Source organism: Mchenga conophoros, linkage group LG6 (assembly GCF_057382185.1).
Source record: "Mchenga conophoros isolate Kocher_MC1m ecotype Shallow Benthic linkage group LG6, M_conophoros_male_GT1.1, whole genome shotgun sequence".
Lineage (NCBI taxonomy): Eukaryota > Metazoa > Chordata > Actinopteri > Cichliformes > Cichlidae > Mchenga > Mchenga conophoros.
The window spans coordinates 24,309,502-24,328,812 of record NC_140531.1 but is presented as its reverse complement, the minus strand read 5'-3'; the positions used below and the strand labels follow the sequence as shown (position 1 = coordinate 24,328,812).

At 42.4% G+C, this 19,311-nt stretch overlaps 1 protein-coding gene across 5 annotated transcripts in view; it reads right to left on the bottom strand.

Moving 5' to 3' along the window:
• Positions 1 to 664: 664 nt before the first annotated feature.
• pax5 (paired box 5) overlaps positions 665 to 19,311 on the bottom strand; it is a 57,594-nt gene continuing 38,947 nt past the window's right edge. For all 5 annotated transcript variants that reach the window (XM_085276946.1, XM_085276948.1, XM_085276950.1 and 2 more), the window contains 4 exons: positions 11,666 to 11,767; positions 9,280 to 9,366; positions 8,369 to 8,455; positions 665 to 6,414 (listed from right to left, as the gene is read on the bottom strand). In XM_085276946.1, the coding sequence (XP_085133072.1) occupies positions 6,332 to 6,414; positions 8,369 to 8,455; positions 9,280 to 9,366; positions 11,666 to 11,767 (359 nt within the window). In that variant the 3' untranslated portion in view covers positions 665 to 6,331. The remainder of the gene's footprint in view (positions 6,415 to 8,368; positions 8,456 to 9,279; positions 9,367 to 11,665; positions 11,768 to 19,311) is intronic.

Here is a 19,311-nt window from a genome sequence, read left to right as displayed (position 1 = left end):
GTTTTGGGAAGGCAGTAGCCTTCTTCATGGATTCATATTGAGATACAGTCAGGCAGTGCGCACTCGGCAAGAAATCATAATAAAGGAGAAAAAAACTCATTTGAATTTATTTCAGGTTCTTATTTGACTTGGAGCTGGGATCAAAATTCAGGATGCAATTTATTTTCATGGACAGTAAACTGTGGAAGTGCTGCAAATGAAATGTATTTGTTTGATCTGAAACTGGTGTTTCTTTGTGTTTCAAAATGCTCTACAGCCACACGGAGAGGAAATAGGAAACAGGAGATGCGAGATCTCACAGAGTGTTCTTGTCCAAATAAAGACGCCGGCAGCAATATTGCCATTGAAATGACCTCGCTTTGGCACGAAAAACACCCAGCTTGATTCCTATGCAGAATTTCTGACAGGACAGCGAGCATCACGTCCGAGGAGTCAGTGGAAAAAGTGAGAGAAGTAAGAAGGAAAAAGGATTAATAGGGCTGTCTGAAGAAAAAGGGAGGACTTCTGAGGAAGGTCACAGCCCTGAAATCAAGAGAATACCTTTAATATTCCTAATCCTGGTGGTGTGGCAGTGAGGAGGAGAGGCGAGATGGGGAGACAAGTGCATGAGATATGATGAGATTAGGGCTGAGGAGGGATGGGGGGGGGGGGGGGGGGGGGGGGGTGAAAAGGGATGGGATGAGCTTCTGATGGCACAGCAGGTTTGGCCTCCCCTGGGGAACATGGGGGCATAAGAGGAGGGGCTACCACCACTTTGCAAAGGACAAAAGGAGGGAGCAAGAGTATGTCTGTACTTATATTTATGTGTGTGTGTATGTAGCCTCTGCCTGCCACGCTTTCTATAGTACCACCCACGGTGACTAGTCCCCCCCCCTTCATCACTGCAGTCAATGTCATAGCTGCCAATCCAAACAGCTGCCGGCCAGTGAGAATCCAGTCTCTCCCAATGTGAACCAGTCAGGTCAAAGCAATGGCAAAGCAAGCTGTGTCCCTATGAGATGCATAGTTAACCAACAGTCCTGTTAATATGTCACTGGACTCTGGTCTACACCGAATGACAACCACTGAGTTTGACTTGTTTGATTTAGCAAGTTGATGCAAGCGGACAACTGGATTTACCTCCTGAAGGAGAATGACTTCAATCAATTATTTCTTATTGTATGCGTGTGTGTGAACATGTTTAGACATCTTTGTGAGGACAGAAAATTGGCATGCTACTATACTTGTGGGGACCAGCAGTGCACTTATGGTGACAAAATGCCTGTCCCTAGGAGTTTTTGAGGCTCAAAATATGGTTTTAGTGTCAGGGTTACAATTAGGTTATGGTTAGGCTTAGGCTGAGGGTTAGGCATTCATTTTTGATGGTTAGGGTAAGCAGCTAGATTATGTCAATGAGATGTCCTCACTAAGATATGAAATTGTGTGTTTCTTTTAAATACTGGGGTTGGAAAAAAGAAATTCATTTTATTAATGAATAAACTTGATATATTTCTGTCATGTTCTTGGCTTTTACTTATATATATATATATAAACATAGTTTAACCGTGATCTATGTTGTGGATATCTCCCAGAAATTGAACTTTTCAGTCACCCATTTCAGAAATATGCAAATATTATGCACTTGGTTGATGTTCGGATATCTTTTAATGACCCTAAAGTTGGAAAAAATATCTCACTGTCCCACTGCAACCAAAAAAACCTCCTTGAGATTGGTTTGGTTGATGGCAGTTTAACGGTTGCCGTTGTTTTGATGGAAGATGCTGTCTTACTGCAAACACTCATCAAGCAGTAGTGAAACTTGTAAAAGTGTGATCCAAAACGAAATGGAGACCATTTGCCTTCACCTTTTGATAGCAAGCATCCTCCTGCAACCACTTGCAAACTGGTCAGGGAACACAATTTTTTCGTAGTTACCAGTGGTTACCAGTGTCACCAGTCTCCAGACCTATGTGACTGAGGCTTCAGCAGCTGATTTCTCAGCAACCTTTTGCAACCACTCACAACTCATTGGGGTGATACTCATTTTCCCCTAACGATGGGTGGTTGCCAGGATGTCACTAACTTGTCTAGGCCTGGGTGACTGGCTCTGTAAGCAGGTTTTTAGCCCATTAGCAGGTTCTGCATATACTTGTAGAACTGGAGTTGTGTCCTGTGACTTTGCTGACCCATTTCTTTATGGTCAATGTTCCCACACAGACACTACCACCCACTAACAACGTGATCATCTTAGGAGCTTTATCAAAAATGAAAAATGTTGTGCTATGTCAAAATTTGGGATTATTATCTAAAGATAACTAAGAATTTTGAAATAATATCATAGAATTTAGAGCTACAGATGGGGGAAAATATAAATAAAATAAATTCAGTGGTGGAAACAATCTTCCATGACATGACCTACTGTACTGCCACACAAAAGACAACTCAACAAAAAAAGACATCTGTCTTGGTGTCACCAGAAGTTTAGTCTCAGCTGAGTCGCTTGGATAGGAATCGTATGGCTCTGGCACTGTCACTACAGCTGATGAGTGAGGAATCAATCACTGACTTTAATACAACCAGGACTATTTTCTGCTTTTCGTTGCTGTAGCTGCTTAACAACATCTTTTTTTCCTCCGGGTTTTATGACTGAAAAATCCACATTCGGGGAGATTTATTGACTAATGTGGGTGCTGTTAGATCAGCTGTCAGAGCCACGATGACACTGTTGTTGCATTGTAAGAATCACTGTGAGTTATTGGTACTTTAATCACCTTTATTTATTTGTAAAAGGCTTTGTAAAATCTTCAAACCCTGTGTTTGCCCGGGTAAATAATAAGACTTCTGTTAAATGCGTTGCAGGGAGGAAACTGAATCTAGTTTTAGTGACTCATAGTAGGTCAGGGGGATGTTGACATATAAAACTAAAGGCACTGTCCTTGTTTTCAGCTGGTGTGGTTCAGGTTCAATAATGCCTCAGAAGGATCAAGAGAAAAAGACAGAAATAAGGAAAGGCTCCCGCTGAGGCGCACGCTGGCAACACAGCAGGTGAGCCGTCATAAGAATCTTTCTTTAGAGTTGTGTATTCACAACTTTTAAGGTCTACAAACGTGAAAGGATCCACTCTATTACTATTTCAAAAAATCCCAGAAACAACAAATATTGAGAAACTAACAGCTTTGTTCAGGGTTTATAGTTATTGTATGTTTATAGAGCTATATATTATGCCTCACACTGCAGATTTGGTGCCTTCAATCTGTTTGCTAGTAGACACTACACAGTAGCAATGAAGCGCTACACTCAGCCACATATACCCAAAACAAAAAAGGAATCCAAACACTCGCAGATGATGGCCAAAAACAACACCGCACACCTTAAGTCTTTTTATAATAGAAGAAAGCTTCGACACTAAAATCTTCAGTGTGAATAACTGAAATCGCTATTGACATTGTGACTTCTCTTTCGCTGATTACTGTACAAGTCTGGTGAGGACAGAATTGAAACTGAAAAAGGTACAGGCTAAGGAAGATATTGCCCTCTCACAAGACCAATATATCGGTCCCTCAGACATTTGGGAAGGGAAAACACACTGATTTCAGATCTGTGCTGAGGGGCGAATCTGTCCTTGTCTGTCTGTCTGTACGAGATGGGTAAGGCCTCAACCCTGGTGTCATGCATTGTCACAGCGCAGAACTGATGTGGCAGACAAACAAACGAAAAAAAATAATAATCAGGTTTACTTTTTTTTCACGAAAGCAGTACTTTTATAGAAACAATTTCAGGATTTTAAACAAGCACATGTTTTGACACATACTCAAAACGGGGAAAAGCAGAAGAAGTACTTAATGGTTCTGAAAGGAAGCTGAAAAAGTAGAATGTCACCTTAAGAAGATGATTGAGTCTCTTTGTGCTTTTGTAAGAAGTCAGCCGATCCACTAGGGGGGCCCATCTTTGGGGAGTTTAAAGACAGAGATAGAAAGAGAGGGTGCCACTGCTTCCTGTTGGTCTTTGGCTGATGCTCGACTGGATCAGCAACAGGAGGGATACTCCTCACATTGGGTCTGATCCAGTCTAGCACCAGCCTTCATTTGGACACTTAGGAAGCAAAATAAAAACACAAAAAACTTATTAAGTGGCACCTTTGTCAACTGATACCAGGCAACAAACTATAAACAGGAAAATCGCAATCTGATCACACTTATAAACAAAGACTTCTTATATTGAAAGTTTTTTCAGAATTCATATTTCACTGCGTCATCGCCGTTGTCATCGTCACTATTCTAGCACAACAGCGTGACACTATTATAAATCATTACAGGCATTCACTCTCATCACGGAGTGCAGCACAGAAAAGCTTCTTAATATATTACTCTGTGTCTCCTCCATTATAAATAGCTCTTGATCAGGACTAAATCTTGTCTGGGGAGGTAGGATACCACCGTCCTGTACTGTAACACAACCTGATGGAACCGATTTTGGTCCGATGTGAAGATGAGTACTGTTTGTTTTACAGTAGTGGGCTCAGATTTTAGGCTGTGCTTTCCTGAAAAGTCTCTCTATGTCTTGGTCAGTGGCTTTCAAACCAACTCAAATGCAAGTGTGAATGTAAGGCATGGATGTATTAAAAGAGCTGGGGCCTCATTTATACATTTTTATTATGTTCAAAGATTGGTTAATTACTTGTGTTTAATTATGTGACGACCATTGTTTATAGATCTCAAACCAACCTAAATTGACGGCACCTGTAATTTCAGCAGAATTGTGGGTTTAAACAGAAATAACCGAGGACCAAAACAGAAAAGAAAACTTTTTTGAGGACAAGCTCTCTTAAGTAGATTGAGAGAAAATAAAAGAGAATCCAAATTTGCCAGTGAATCTGATTCTGATTAGCAGGAAAATCATGGACAGTTCAGACTTACAAATTAAGATTTTACGAATGTAACTTCATGTTATAAATGAGGCTTTTGGATGCAGCGATGTCATTCAGCACGTCCTTCCAATTTTTCTAGTGGTCAAATTCAGTATTGCAGGCAAAAATACCCACACCTCAAAAAACGTTTTTCCCCCCCATTTCTTGAAAAATACAAAAGAGTCATCTGTAGAACTACTAATGTTTCTACCTCTGATAGGTTGGCCCGTAATCGTTCTGTTATGAATTTATCTGTAGGCGTTGACATCCAGTATCCAGCTCCTCTTAATACATCCACTATGTGAGGACACAGTTTTCTTACCAGAAAATTGGATCATGCTTGACTTCAACTACTAAAACCCCACCCCTGAACAGCAAACATCCAGTCATGGTTTATTAACTATCTTTAGGCGTGCCAAGTTTTGGATTTTTCTACACGCTGAACCCGTGTGCATGGTGCAGCAGTAGAAATCACACACAGCATTTAAGGAGTCTTATCTTCTAAACTTTTTCCAATCCTAAAAGTAAAGAATGAAGAAATGAGGTGAGATGCAAAAATGCTCACTAGCTTACATACTGCATAGTGCACTGGTAACACAAAAGGATTGGATAGTTGACAGTTGTGTGATAGTTGTGTTTGTCGTAAGCAATCCGCCGCTTTAAAAATGACTAGAAATTCAGAGCATGTATACTCTGCAGAACTGGAAAGCTTGACCACTATAACAGTAACAAACGGGACAGGGCGAGCATGCGTGACCCTGAACGCTCCCTTTGAAATAATGTTATCTCATTTGATGAACATTTCTGAGGGTTCCAGAGGAAAATGTGTTGAATCTGTGGCAGAACGAATAGAATGGTAACGATATGGGTGATTTTGGTCAGTCAAAGTTAGGATGATTGGATTGTCTTTACTTCACTGTAGCATGGCATAGAAAATTGATTGATTAATGTGCGGTCATAAAAATAGCCTACTGTTTGAAAAAGTTGATTTTTCTCTGATCAGCTTAAATAATTTCATCAAAAATATTCCCAACTGGAAAACCCAGAAGGTCACAATACAGATAGTTTTAATGCTACACACAGTCCGCTGACTTTTGGTTTATGACTGGTTAAAAACTAGATAGGAATACGAAGGCTTGATAGTGTGGGAGGGTCCAAATTTCCAAAATCTACTTGTTTACATAATCGGTTATTGACCTTGACATACCTGTGTCCTCACAGTATTGTATACCCAAACAGTATTGTGCTGCAGCTCAGGAGTGTATTCGTTGGTTTAAGTGTCACTCAAAGAAAATGCAAACTTCACCGATGTCAAAGATTTGAATTCTTCTCCTCTTTGAAGTCCAAGCGTAGGCGAGTTTGTACTGAGCGGTTCCGATGCTATCCATCCCTCCCTCATCTCCTTCTCCTCCTCACCCTGCGACTTCCTGTGTCTACACGAGGGTGTCAGTGGCGGTCGTAGGTGGAGGCTGTAGCGGTGGCAGCAGGGCCTGCCCCTCGTGATGTTGCACTGTAATAATATGGCGATCCTGGAGGGGGAAAAAAGCAAACACACAACTTTTTTAAGTCACTTAACTGAAAAAAATATGAAAACGTGATGTGAATCCAGGTTCTTTAACCTTGGGCTTTTTTCTTGTCTACATAATTAGATTATTAAAACCTGTCATTTCTGCCATGTAAGAGCTGAAAGCAGAGAAAAGACATTATTTTAAAATGGTGTGTGCTGAGCAATTTACAGGCAGAAACAGAACAGCGATGGGATTTATCTAAGAGCTGTGTTTGATGGAGTCCAATAAAAGGTTTTTTTTTTATCTACTATTAAGGCCTAACTAACCATCAAGCATGATCGCTTCATGGTTAGTTATCAAGTGTTTGTATTTCCCATTCAAGCTACAGTTGACCACAGTAATCTGCTAGTGACCTGCTAGTGGTGCCACGCCCTCTTTGCAACCGATTTATCCTAGCAACTGTCAGAAATTACTCGCTAACTGCTTAGAGGTTACCAGGCGGTCACTTATTCCACTGTGATAACAGGCTAAATGTATAATAAAAGAAGTTTATTAAATGTGTAATGAAAGACGTTTTGTGATATTTAAGGATTTTTAGTATTTAAAGTTTTTGAATCATTTCACACAAAAAACGAATATTGAAGAAACTGCTTTCATTTGATCCCTTCAGTATATCTGACAAATCCTGATTAGCAGCTGTAAACCAGGTAAAACTGAAAGTGAACTAAGCAAGAACGTAGGCAATTATTCCTCTGTGGGCAGGAAAAGTACTTTCTCTTTCAAATAAGTTTGACTAATCTGGAGATTTGTTAATACGATTGTCTTGTTCTTTTGCTCATTTCGCTTCCCCGTGGACTTCTGTCGCAATGTCATCACACTGACAGATCGCAGCAATTAACTTGGTCAGAATAATTTTTTTTTATTACAGCTAGAACTGATGTTTAAAATGACAAAAAACAGCAAGACGGCTGTAATAAATCTGAATTCTCCCTGAACAATTTACAGCCTACTTAAATATGGTGTAAATGTGAAACGAGCAGCTTCAATTTTCTGTTCAGATTATATTTTACTTTGAATGTGAGCAGTGAAAGGCAGGGATGAGATGACATGAGCTGATGGAGCTAATGACAGAAAAAATAGTCTCTCTTTCATGTACAACCAATAAAATTAACTCCCTGACTCTTTCAGTCTTTCTCTCTCTCTCTCTCTCTCTCTCTCTCTCACACACACACACACACACACACACACACACACACACACACACACGCACACGCACACACAATCGTAGTGACAGTCTAAGCTGACACACTGAGTACAGCTCTACTACTGCTGATCCCCTGAGTCTATTCTCTCCCCAAGGGAGAGGTCAATTCAATACTGTAACCCCAAAGACACGCAGAAACCCACACTTACACACCTCAATACACACAGAAAAAAGCAGTCACCTGCACACACACATCCACACCTGTCTCCGTTCCTTCCATCAATCAGCCTAGCTGTGTGTTGACAGGTTATGTCTGTCCACAGTCCAGGTAATCTCAGGAGCCTCTTTGGGGAAGTGAGGCATTAAGCCGACCTGACAAACTATTTAGTCTCACTCAAGGTTTCAGACGCCCTCTTCTCCCCTTTTGCCTCTTCTTGAAAAACTCCCCTTTCTTTCATGTCTCACCATTTTCCTCATCCGTTCCTTATCCTTTCTTTTGTATCCAAGGCTCTCCCTTCCCCTGCCTTCAATCTTAAGCCTTTCAGTGTCTCCTAATGTGCATCTTGTCCTCATATTATGTGTCCACTCATCCGTTATCATAAACTTCCGTTACAGTCTCTCTGCATTTTTTCCCTTTTTGCATGCTCTACTGTCAGCTTTCCTCATCGTGGCATCCCCCCGTGCATATACAGCACCTGCGTGCTCACAAACACAATGCACTTATTTCTGTTGTACTCTCTTCATCTGCTTCTTTTGTCTTTCTCCACCTACCTTGCATCTGTCCTGCCTGGCTGGTGAAGAGACTGGAGGAGCAGCCGATTTCCGTCCCCAGGAGAGACCCATAATCCTGCTGAAACACTGGGGACAGAGGGATGGAGGGAAGGAGGCAAAAGGAGAGGTGAGGAGAGGAAAGGGTGGGGGTATGCTAAAGGTCATCACAGCGTGACCTCTCTCACCTATTGACCTTTTAAACCATCACCTTCTGACCGTTTCACCTTTAATCATGACCCTGAAATGGCTGCTTAGACAATGACTTTGACACCGACTGTTTTAGCTCAGGGTTAATGCCTCCTCTTAAACACTAATGCGGAGATGTAAAGACAGCGTTGGGATGTCTTTCAGAAACACACATCAATGGTTTTGGAAGTTAAAGGAAATGGATGCTGCCAAGATATCTAAAAACATTTGGGGGGGGGGGGGTAGGTAATGCTTGCTGCTTATTAGAGTCCCTCAGATCAACACTGGTGACTCTTTGGGACTAAATAAGCTGTAACTGTTTGTTGCTTGGGCAAGCAAACAGCTAAGATTCTAATATATTATATTACTAACATCATTTCTTTAGATTAATTTTTAATCTAAAGGTGACTGAAACTTAAAACAATAGGTGGTCAGAGTCACTTTCCTCCATGACACCTATATATATTTAAAAAAAACAAACAGTTAATTCAGTTCATTCCTCTCTTGCTATATCTGTTCTTCAGATCCATTCACGCCAAAATTGCCTGTCATTAAAAACAAAAAACCCTCTGCAGACTGTCTGCTACATTACTACAAAGAATGAAATGTAATGCCATGAAAAAGATAAATAGAACAGTATTAGAGAGGGTGGAAGTGGGATGTAAGGTGGAATGTGATGAAACTCCACAGAATACGCTACAATAAACAATATGGGATACACCAACCTAATAGGCTGGGGTTAGGAAATCTCCATGATTCATTGTACGTTGAATACTGCGGATGGGAATATGGACTTCCGGAAAAATCTCCCCCTGTAGGAGAACAGAAAACAGAGACACAAGACATGGTTAAAAACATTAAAGGACAGGGAGGAAAATCCCATCTTGGTTTGGTTTAGGTGAGGACTAGCACAGTTTTAGATAATATTCAGGATATTATTCTTATCTCGTTTGGCAGGAACACATGCTTGTGGAAATACTTTGCTCTCTGAAGCTTTAACCGGCTTCTTGTGTTCAACAGAATATTTTACAGACTAGGTGATAGGGACAGAACAGGAGAGCTCGGTGCGAATGTAGTGGTCCTGCCATACAGTGGATGATAGTGTAGCTTTTCTCCCTCATTTAATACTTACTGTCTGGGGTCTACTCTTCCTTTTGCCTTCCCCTCCTGCTTTTCCCATCACCCCTTCCTCTTTATTTTTCTCTCTCGTCCTCTGGCCCGCCTGACTGCAGCCCGCCCGTCACCCTTCACATCAAAACAACATTCTCCTCCATTTCTTCTCCTCTTTTTTTCCTCCACATATCTCTGTTGACTTGCTCTCTTTTTTCACTCTTTTGCTCTTTCTTTTCTCCTGAACCTTCACTCCTCCCAGGGGATCCCTCTCCCATAGCTGACAGTCACAGACCCTGATGCCCCCTCCCTCCAACCACCACCCGTTCCTCCTCTCTCCTTCTCGTTCTGTCGGTTCTGCCTCACTGCTCTCCAACACCCCCTCTGAGTGTCAGCCCCCCTGCTGCAGAGAGAAAGACAGAGAGACAGAGAGGGAGAAGGCGAACAGCAGAAGAGAGTTGCTTGCTTAATGAAGGTATGATATTAGACAGAGCGAACAAAAAGGAGGATAATTTGCCTGAGAAGTGCTGAGATAAAACGTGCCGGAGCTGGAGAAGCAAAGTTTGTAGATTATCTCCTCGACTCATTCCAGTCAGCTCATGGATTCGTGCAGCTTTAAAAATGCACTGAGAAAAATTCAAATGCCTGCACTGTTTGTGTGTGTGTGTGTGTGTATATATATATATACACAAAACAAGTTTTCTTTGTGCTAGTGTGTGCATTTATATGTGCGTTTAGCTGCGTCTGTCAGGTGGGGTCGGGATGTTGTCTCCATGGCATCCGTGGGTGCGAACATCCTCTCCCTTGTCATCACCGTAGTGACGGCAATGTGTCAGGTTGTTTAGGAGACGAGGAGCGGAGGGGAGAGAGGAGGGGAAAGAAGGCTCAGGGGTCTCCCTGGTGTAGCTCAGTGTCAAGGTCGCGCGCACACACAAACACACATACACACAAACAAACACAGCACACGCATAAACATCCAGCAAACCAAAAACACGCACACACACAAATATGCTGTCAAACCTGAGGACAGGACGGGGTGAGCGCAGGGGGACAGGGTGACAGGGTTACCCATCTTTAGACGTGTTGTTCCTACATGTCCACTGAGAGTGTGTGTTTCTGCGTGTCAGCCTATATGTGTGTGTGTTTGTCACAGACTGAATGATTGGGAATACAACTTGTAAACAGCATTGTTTTTTGACTTTGCTTCCCTCCCGTTTGTGTCTCTCCCTTTATTTTTCTGCAGTGTATTTCACACTGACCACGACCACCACTGCAAGTCTGAGAGAGAGCGAGCGAGAGAACAAGAATAGCGGCTTAGGATTGAAACACAAAAGCATCGTAGAAGGCGGAGTGGAAGGGAATGAATGAATTAGTCGTGGGTCACTGGTGATTCTCATTAAAAACAAATTACTAATGTTGAGGAGGGACAGCTGTGCTACTGTGGCTGGTTTCTAATGATACACACACACGCACAGACACACACGCTAAAGAGAAGCGCAAACACACAAATATATGCACACAAACAGACACACGCACCACCCTCTGGGAGCACTGTCACCCACAGTGTAGACAGACAAGAAAGAGGAAGTGGTGAAGCTAAGTACAGCCTCTGAAAACACACACGCTCTGACAAACATCCAGCAGGAACTTAGAGGATATGTACGTAGAGATGGGTTGACATCATGTGTGGCGAGAGATGACACAGCTATGTACATTAAAAGTAAAACAGCTTTAGCAAGTGTGCATTTGCCATTACTCATTTTGTGGTGACAAGTCTCCACTGTGGGAAGAAAAAGTAAGTAAGTTGTAAATATATTCATTTCAGTATGACCTGCTTTTAGGGTTAGGTTTGAGGCAGTGTTGCATACTTGCATGCTTAGAGAAGGTAAGTCTCCACACATCAGTGTAAGGTGATGGAAACATGAGTGTGTGTGTGTGTGTGTGTGTGTGTGTGTGTGTGTGTGTGTGTGTGTGTGTGTGTGTGTGTGTGTGTGTACTCACCAGGTACCATTCCAGTGAGGGAGGGGGTGGAGTAGCTGCCCTGTCCAGTAGGAGGGACATGAGGAGGGTAGCCTGGCAGAGTGGTGCTGGCTAGATCTCGACCTGTAATCAAACACACACACACATTTGTTGTCATCAGTGTCTTCCTACTATAAGTGCTATTACACTGCCCTGTGTCAAAAAATAACCTTTCTACTGTTTTCCAGAAAATAATTAATATTACATAATTCACTGATGCTGAGTTGAAAATGGCAATAAAATTATCATCACATTTAATTTTCTCACAAAATGTGAATCCATTTTTCGCATAGGGCCCTTTTTTACTCATTAAAATTCAGCTTCTTTAACACAATTCACATATTTTTATAGGTTTCTTTTAACTGGACAGAATAAACAATTGACATGGATGCAAAGTTACTGCTTTTGTGCAGTAGGACAAAAGGCTGGCTCTGGAGCAACCTGGATCGTGCTCACAACCCACTGCACCCAAAAGATCTTCAGCATCACCAGAATAAACGAAGTCATCATCCATTAGAAAGAATGGAATAAGATCCTTCTCACAATGCCTATAAGAGGAAAGTCCGGTTCCTGGAGCCAGGAAGCTTTTCTCACTGAGTCTAGACTCAAGCATCTCATCTGCTTCCTTTGTCAGATCCGAATCTGGTACTAAGTCATTTAACTCTGACTAAGTGAATAACCGGGGGACAACTGAGACACTATAAGAGATCTTCAAAGTCTTCATCACTACATTGTTGCAGGCAAAACATCATCAGACTCCTTTCTCTCATCAACTAAGCCAGTGCTAATACCAAAGTAAGCAAAACATACCCTTTTCTTTCTTTCTTTCTTTCTTTCTTTCTTTCTTTCTTTCTTTCTTTTCTTTTTTACAAAAAACTGTTATTTTTTTGCTGCAGTTTGGATGTAGTGAAGCTTCCACGGATGCAGCAAAAAACATCTGGATCATGATTGGCACGTATATATATATATATATATATATATATATATATATATATATATATTAGGGGTGCAACGATATTCGTATCGATATTGAACCGTTCGATACAGTGCTTTCGGTTCGGTACGCATATGTATCGAACAATACAACACAACAATACAATACAACATTTGTAATTTATTTTATCAACTTTCCTTCTGACGATGCTGTCTGTGTTGAGCGCTCAGTGAATCTGCGTTCGACTACTCCGCCTAGGGTCAACAGTGCAGCCTAGGCGGAGTAGTCGAACGCAGATTCACTGAGTGCTCAACACAGACAGCATCGTCAGAAGGAAGAGCGCAGGGCAAGCTAGCGAGACAGAAGTTAAGCTCTCCTTACAACATGGACCTCCCCCACCCTCATTCAGATCTGGCGTTTGGAATTATTTTGGTTTTCATGTGACGTATGACCCTGAAGGTAAGCGAGTCATGGACTAAAGTAAAACAGTATGTTGGATGTGCCATGCAATGCTCAATTACATGGGTGGGAGCTAGTGTGTTAGCGCAGTTAGCTCGTTAACGTGTTGGCCGTCTAGCCCCATGCACGGGCGATCGGCGGTAGCTAGTTAACGGAGATTTGCCGTGTTGTGGCGTTAAGGTCATTTCAACGAGATTAACCTGAAAGCACTAGTGGGAACACAACAAATATGACTGCACATTTACACCGACATCATCCTAGTGCAAAGACAAGTGGAAGCAGAAAAAAAACAAGCAAGCATGCTACTAACTTTAGCCGAGTCATTTAGACAGCTGTTAGCACATGATTCTCCTTATGCTGCTGAGAATATAGCCCAGAAGAAGCGGATAGTATAGCTTTTATTTTGGAAAGAGACATTTCTCTGTAATAAACTCTCTTTTCCAAAGATGAGTGATTCCTCAATCAGATACAGGGCTTGCAATATCGCTAGCCCGACGTCCTGGGGCTAGCGATTTTTTTCAGTCGGGCTACCAAAATCTATCTCTGCCCTGCCCGTCGGCCTATCGTAGGAAGAAAAAATATATGTCAATGCTTTTGCATTCTTTCGGAAATGTAGCTGCGTAATTATGTCATTGGCATCGGTGAGCCACTGTCAATATGTGACATATTGAAATCGCGTTTGAATTTGCGCTTGTTTTTTTGCTTTCACTTTGCAATCGCGCGAACTGTGTATAGAGAGCGACAGCACTGATCTGTGAGTGATGATAATTTGCGCACCAATTCCTCTGACATCGTCTTATTAATCGTTAGCTTACTATGCAAACATGACAAGTGAAATCTCCCGCAGCTTAAACATGTGAGAGGTTGATCGCGCAGAGAATCGCTGAGCTTATGTGAGTGCGGCAGGATATATATTTCACTACGATGACCTGGATGATTGAGAACCTTCACAGACAGATATATATTTTAGTTCTGCTGAGCCAAATAAGACAGGTCAGGGTGAAGAAGTGACAGCCAAAGAAAAGCTTACCACAAAACGGAGAAGTTATGACAAATCAGACTATAAGGCAAAAAGAAAGTGCAGCTTTATGGTTTCATGGACAAAAGAATTTCTGTGGCTGCAATATGACGAGCTAAATAACCAGGGCTGCACATAAGTGGTCCGCAGGTGCGCATTCGCTGTCAAAATAAAAAACACGCACAAGGGTTAGGGTTAAATTCAAAAACTGTACTTTTGAGTTAAAATATATATTTATAATTTTAATAAATGACAAATTAAAAAGGCATGAACATTTTTTTTGTATCGAAAAAATATCGAACCGTGACACCAAAGTATCGAACCGAACCGAACCGTGAATTTTGTGTATCGTTGCACCCCTAATATATAACACCCAGCACGCCCCTGCGGGCGGTTTATCCTTCAAGCTCGGGTCCTCTACCAGAGGCCTGGGAGCTTGAGGGTCCTGCGCAGTATCTTAGCTGTTCCCAGGACTGCACTCTTCTGGACAGAGATCTCCGATGTTATTCCCGGGATCTGCTGGAGCCACTCGCCTAGCTTGGGAGTCACCGCACCTAGTGCTCCGATTACCACGGGGACCACCCGTGGTAATCGGACCACTCATCACACACACACACATATATATATATATATATATATATATATATATATATATATATATATAGGACAGTTACAAGTACTTGGGGATCCCGCAGGCGAATGGGAACCATGAAGAGGCCGCTAGAAAAGCTGCAACCACCAAGTACCTGCAGAGGGTCAGGCAAGTCCTGAGGAGTCAGCTGAATGGTAAGAACAAGATCCGGGCCATCAACACGTACGCCCTGCCCGTGATCAGGTACCCTGCTGGGGTAATAGGCTGGCCAAAGAAGGAGATAGAAGCCACTGACATAAAGACAAGAAAGCTCCTTACCATGCATGGAGGGTTTCACCCCAAGTCCAGCACCCTGAGGCTGTACGCTAAGCGGAAGGAAGGAGGCCGGGGACTGGTGAGTGTCAGCACCACAGTCCAGGATGAGACAAGGAACATCCAAGAATACATTGGGAAGATGGCCCCAACTGACCGAGTGCTCAGTGAATACCTCAGGCAGCAGAAACCCAAGAAAGAGGAGGGAGACGAGGAACCATCATGGAAGGACAGGCCCCTGCACGGTATGTACCACCGGCAGATAGAGGAGGTGGCTGATATCCAGAAATCCTACCAGTGGCTGGACAAAGCTGGACTGAAAGACAGCACAGAGGCACTAATCATGGCAGCACAAGAACAAGCTCTGAGCACAAGATCCATAGAGGCTGGGGTCTATCACACCAGGCAAGACCCCAGGTGCAGGCTGTGTAAAGATGCCCCAGAGACAATCCAGCACATAACAGCAGGGTGCAAGATGCTAGCAGGCAAGGCATACATGGAACGCCATAACCAAGTAGCCGGCATAGTGTACAGGAACATCTGTGCCGAGTATAACCTGGAAGTCCCGAGGTCAAAATGGGAGATGCCCCCAAGGGTGGTGGAGAATGACCGAGCTAAGATCCTGTGGGACTTCCAGATACAGACGGACAAAATGGTGGTGGCTAACCAACCGGACATAGTGGTGGTAGACAAACAGAAGAAGACGGGCGTAGTGATCGATGTAGCGGTTCCGAATGACAGCAATATCAGGAAGAAGGAACACGAGAAGCTGGAGAAATACCAAGGGCTCAGAGAAGAGCTCGAAAGGATGTGGAGGGTGAAGGTAACGGTGGTCCCCGTGGTAATCGGAGCACTAGGTGCGGTGACTCCCAAGCTAGGCGAGTGGCTCCAGCAGATCCCGGGAACAACATCGGAGATCTCTGTCCAGAAGAGCGCAGTCCTGGGAACAGCTAAGATACTGCGCAGGACCCTCAAGCTCCCAGGCCTCTGGTAGAGGACCCGAGCTTGAAGGATAAACCGCCCGCAGGGGCGTGCTGGGTGTTTGGTTTATATATATATATATATATATATATATATATATATATAAATTGAGATTTAAAGGAAAATTGATTAAAACCAAACTGCAAAATCTTTCTCACAGTGATGAGTGATTTCAATTAATATCACTTAATGAAAAGGGTAAGCAGTGTTTTTATTTTACTAAATCCTGCAGGAGCAGGGCATCCTTTTTTCCTTTTGTTTCCTCCAGTCTTGTTTTCCATCTCCTGGCATCTATTAATTTACCAACTTCCCCCGTCTCTCGTTACCTGAATCTCCCCTTCCTTGCTTTGTCTGTCACTTGGTGGATAGGATATATAACTGCATTAGACTTCATGACAGTGTGTCGACCCAAATAATTTCTCTATGTTTGCGCGCAGTAGACACTGGAAGTGCGTGGAGAGGGTGCCCTCCATTCATCATCATCATATACACACACTCAACCACACACACATGCATCAACACCCTCCTCCTGCCCCCTGCACACACACATTTATCATCATCATAAACAGCTCGGATGCTAACACCATCAATCCCATTCACTTCCCTTCCACTTAACCACCACTAACTAAGTGAGGAGGAGGAGGAGGAGGAGGAGGAAAGGGGAACAAGGTGGGAGAGGAAAATACAGAATATAAAAAACAAGAAGAACAGAAATAGCAAAAAGCAAAAAAGAGCAAACAAGTACGAGAATAAGAGAGGAGGGATATGTGCTAGAAGGTCAACAGCTGTAGTAGATAAATATTTGTTTTCATGAGACAGTGAGTGAAATGGTTTGGACATATGACCGGGAGGGTTAGTTGATATATTAGAAAAAGGATGTTGAAAAAGGAGCTGCCAGGCAGAAGGAAAAGAGGAAGATGAGGCAAGGTGGTTGACATGCAGAGGGTTGGTGTGGCACAGGTGGAAGCTAGGGACAGGGTGAGATGGGGACAGATGAATGGCTGTGGTGACACCTAAAGAAGAAATTGTTGAGTAAAAACAATATCACAGTATTAGTTTTCTCCATCTCCCGTATAAGTAACCATCCTGCACTCAAAAGTATTTTAAAGAAAGTATTAAAAGCTTAATTCAGTCATCCGGTATGGCAACCTGGATTTATAATGTCACAATCTACTATTTTATTTATATTTTATTTAGTATTTTATAAACTGCCTGTACATTATATTTGTTTGAAATGTATGGTTCATACATTGAATAAAGACTCAAGAACATAGACTGTACAGTAAAGATGGACACAGGAGATTGGCATGAAGTGTAGCCAATGCTGAAATGCTTTAAACTAGCAGTACCGATAATGACCAGCAGAGGGCAACTCCTCAGGTCTGATTGTGTAGAAGTGTGTAGAAGAAAAACATCCCATCGTTCAGTTTATTTATTACTTTTTTAAATGTTTTCCTCACAAGCTTCAATTTTTAATAGTATTTTTCGATACAGCATGATGAAATAAATTATGATCTATTCAGAGTACAATAACCAATAAGCAGGATGTGCTTTAGGGATTTGCTACTCTTGAATTAACAATTCAAAACAATGTAGACCTGCAGTGTGGTTTTTCAGTCAGATCTATGCCTTGCTTCTTTATGAGTTACACAAATACACATCTGGTCAGTTTTGTGTTGTTTTTTGTGTGTGTTTTTTTGTTTGTTTAGTAAGTTGTTGTTTATCCTATTTAATATCACACTGAATAACCCCTAACCCTAATCAAGCTAGCAACTATTGTGAGCATTAGCTTAATAAAGGATCATTTTAAAAGACCAATAAAGAATATGAAACTGCAGAACAGCAGTCCACACACAAACAGGCAAATTCTAATGGCTAAGCCAATGTTACGTAAGTGGACAAATCATTAATTGTAAAAGGTCCTGCTCTGGTCAAACAAAATTCAGCCAGTAAAAGCAGCACACTTGTTTTAGTTTGAGTATCTTAGAAAAAGTGGAGCAGGAGACTGGCAGATGCATTAGTCTAATGTCTGCAGTGATGCAGAGCCTATAACAGGATGTTGTGGAGAAGAGAGTCGAGCGAAAAGCAAAGCTGTGGGTAGTCAATGAAAACTTGAGGATGGATGGATGGATGGATGGATGGATGGATGGATGGATTGATTTTATTGCAACCCATCAAATATTTGTTGAGCCATTTCACTCAACACTATTTAAAATATCTAGTTTCATAAATAAAAGGTCTGAGATCAAGGAAGTTGAATGGCTGGCAAACATTGTCATGTCTATGGATAATGTGGCCTCCAATTACATTTCAGCAAGTATACATAGATAAAAAATCCCAACTGTACATGTTCCCATGCTAGGGAAAGTGGACAAATGGAGCAATAAAAGAAAAACAGCATTTATGGTTCTTATCAGCAAAAAATGAACATCTTAAATCCTTTCATTTTTCTGTCCTCTTTACTTCCTATTTCCTTCTGCACCTCCCTCTCTACTTGTGTTTCTCCCTCACATATTGCTTCCCCACTCCAGCCTCTATCTGTCCCTCCCCGCCTCCTCTCTCCTGTCTCGTGTAGTAAAGTTTTTCTCTGTGTTTGACGCGACAGCGAGGCATTAGTGCAGACGGGCTACTCATCCGCTCAGGGTCAGTGCACAGGGCAAGGAGGAGAGGGAGGAGAGGCTGAGAGAGAGGAGAGATGGACTCTCTACAGCCCAACTTAGAGGGGGCAGACAGGGCCAGATCCTCTGAGGTGTGTATGCATGAGTGTGTATGTACACGAAAGTGCACACAGCGTATTTGTGCATATGTTTGCCAGTTGTATTGATGTATCTGTTCTCCACAGCTTTCCTGCAGAGGTCAACGAACAAGTACAAGTCTCCTCCACGCTCACTTGCAGCTACAGATGAACACACATCCTCTGCCTCTCTTACTCTCATACTGTCTGCCTATCTAACTCTCCCATTTCAGCCAGCCATCAAAGCAACACATGTCAAACCTGGAGGGATCAAGCGGGCACAGTGTGTGTCCCTTTGTGTGTTTTTGTGCTATAGTAGACTGGGTGAAGTTCAGGATAAAATAAAATGCCCTACAGATTTGGAAAGACCTTAGAATTGAGGGATGAGAGTGTGAGCGTTGCTCTACAGCATGTGTCCAGTGTATCACCACTTCAAGGATGCAATAACATTGCGTCAAACACACAGACGTCTGATCCCCTTAAGGGAGCTCTATTCTCAGGGAAAAAACAGGCAAGGAAATGTATGCATAATATTCAGAAGGTGTGTGTGTGTGTAACAGAATGTGTGTGTTTGCATGCATAAGCAGAAATGGAAATT